Raw genomic sequence first — 1,884 nt, 5'->3', positions numbered from 1 at the left:
CAGTTTCTCGATTGGTTAGAGCTTCGTGCTGATAACGTATTATAAAATAATAAACTAAAGCAAGAATATTTGTAGAACAAGAGAGAAGAGAGTTCTTATTTCTTATGAGGGATTCCTTTACAATGAATGAGAACCTCTATATTTAAAGGGAAAAAGTGACTTGATCCCAAAGTCACTAACCCTAATATTTCTCCAAACGATAGACATCCACATTAATAAATAATATTTATAACAAAAACGTTAAAATGGAGCAAATTTTCAATATTTACCATCAAAATTTGTCCTATAAATAAAAGAAAGTTTGGTTTCTGCATAAAAAATGGAATTTATAAGACTCTTGATCATCACATGCCTTGAATAAATTTTAAATGCCTAGACGAAACCATAAGTGAGCCAAACTTGGAATTTGTGAAAAACCACGGAGTGGAAAAAATTTGAATAGTAGTCAAACTAGGAATAACCAAATGTTGAACCTATTTAATGATATCGTAGAAAATTGGAGTAATAAAAGTCTTTTAGGAATATGTAAATAAGGGCAATTTTGAAAGAATAAGGTGAATTGTTTCTTAATTTGATAAGTGAACACTTTTTTTGATCAAAAAAAAAAAAAAAAAAGCTAAGTGGACTCTTTTTTTTATCCGGAGGGAGTATAAGCCGATTGTATGTACCAACTAAATTTCTGCTTCATTTGTACAGAAGCACATATACAGTGGAAATGCAACGTAAAACAGATTTTGCTATCACATATGTTTCACAATTTTTGAAAATGTTGGACACAATACTGAGACACCGTGCTGCCATACGGTATAAAATTGCTTATTAACTTATTATGCTTTTTGCTCATTTTCTGTAGTGACAACTTATTCTAGCTAGTTTTCTAAAAAAAATCTATTTTTTCCTTACAAGGGCGGCCTTTTTATGCACAAAAAGTTTGCCTATCTTGGTAATGAAGATTTAGGATACCGGGGTTTTCATTCAAGTTACTATTTCACTCAGAAAGGCCCTTCATTGAACATGGGTAAACTCTTATCCGGAAATCACATTAATCTCTCATCCCCGGATCAGCATCTCACATTTTTTTAAAAAAATTTGCAGATGCATCAACCCGTGTCATTGCGAAGCAACAAAAAGTTATGGACTTCATTATTGCAAATGCTGGTGAAGATCATGCCAGTACTGATTGGGTCAAGGTAATCAAATACTCATTTTTCTTTTCCTTACATTAAAGTTTTCTTAATTGCTCCTTTGTCCAGGCTAAGAGGATGCTCAAGGGTCTGAGGATCAAGACTGTGACGGTTCGTATTTTTGTGGGCGGGGTTAGCCTTCGGAAAAACTACTTCAAAATCGTTGGTGCCCTTTCGGACTTTGTTTTAAAAGAGTCGCCACCTAATTTTTAGGAAACTAGGAAAATCAGTTTTGAAGGGTTTATTCGTACACCGTGAAAAATCCTTCTTAATCCAAAGTTCTAGGTAGGGTTCTGGTGATCCCCTAGGGAAGGTATTAGGCACCCTAGTATTAAGGATCCGTACTATACGGTTGACCTTCGAATTCCAATGTGTGAGTATTTGCATGAACTGTTTATTTGGTGTTTATTTCCCAAAAAAAGTCTGTCATTTTCCATATCATATTTTGAAAAGAATTGAATGTATTCCCTTTACATATAGGTATTTAGGTTCGGATTCATAATATCCGGATACAATTAGTTTCTTTCATATATAAGGATAATAGCAGTTTTTGTAAAGATAAAAAGTTCTTTAAAAGTATGGGATAAATAAATTTTGTTCATGCTTGACTCATACATGGTCCACGTTAATCCGTTTAATACGTTTTTTAGAACGTCCTTATCTAAAACTTTATGTTTACAAATTGTTTATTCAGGTTTAA

General features: G+C 33.0%; 1 protein-coding gene across 1 annotated transcript; it reads left to right on the top strand.

Moving 5' to 3' along the window:
• The first annotated feature begins 866 nt into the window (after positions 1-866).
• On the top strand, positions 867-1,884 carry LOC132031979 (protein argonaute 4A-like). The gene is made up of 4 exons (XM_059421817.1): positions 867-1,018; positions 1,096-1,190; positions 1,254-1,346; positions 1,879-1,884. The coding sequence occupies exons 1-4, from the start codon at positions 919-921 to the stop codon at positions 1,882-1,884; spliced, it is 294 nt and encodes a 97-aa protein (XP_059277800.1). The 5' UTR covers positions 867-918.

The sequence above is a fragment of the Lycium ferocissimum genome, chromosome 9 (assembly GCF_029784015.1).
Source record: "Lycium ferocissimum isolate CSIRO_LF1 chromosome 9, AGI_CSIRO_Lferr_CH_V1, whole genome shotgun sequence".
NCBI lineage: Eukaryota > Viridiplantae > Streptophyta > Magnoliopsida > Solanales > Solanaceae > Lycium > Lycium ferocissimum.
This window is presented reverse-complemented; position numbering and strand designations above follow the sequence as displayed.

Excerpts from the sequence above, each read along its gene's own strand:
- LOC132031979 (XM_059421817.1), top strand. The coding sequence starts at position 919 with ATGCACAAAAAGTTTGCCTATCTTGGTAATGAAGATTTAGGATACCGG. Across the intron at positions 1,019-1,095 it reads AGGCCCTTCATTGAACATGG|ATGCATCAACCCGTGTCATT; the intron begins GTAAACTCTTAT and ends AAAAATTTGCAG. Across the intron at positions 1,191-1,253 it reads CCAGTACTGATTGGGTCAAG|GCTAAGAGGATGCTCAAGGG; the intron begins GTAATCAAATAC and ends TCCTTTGTCCAG.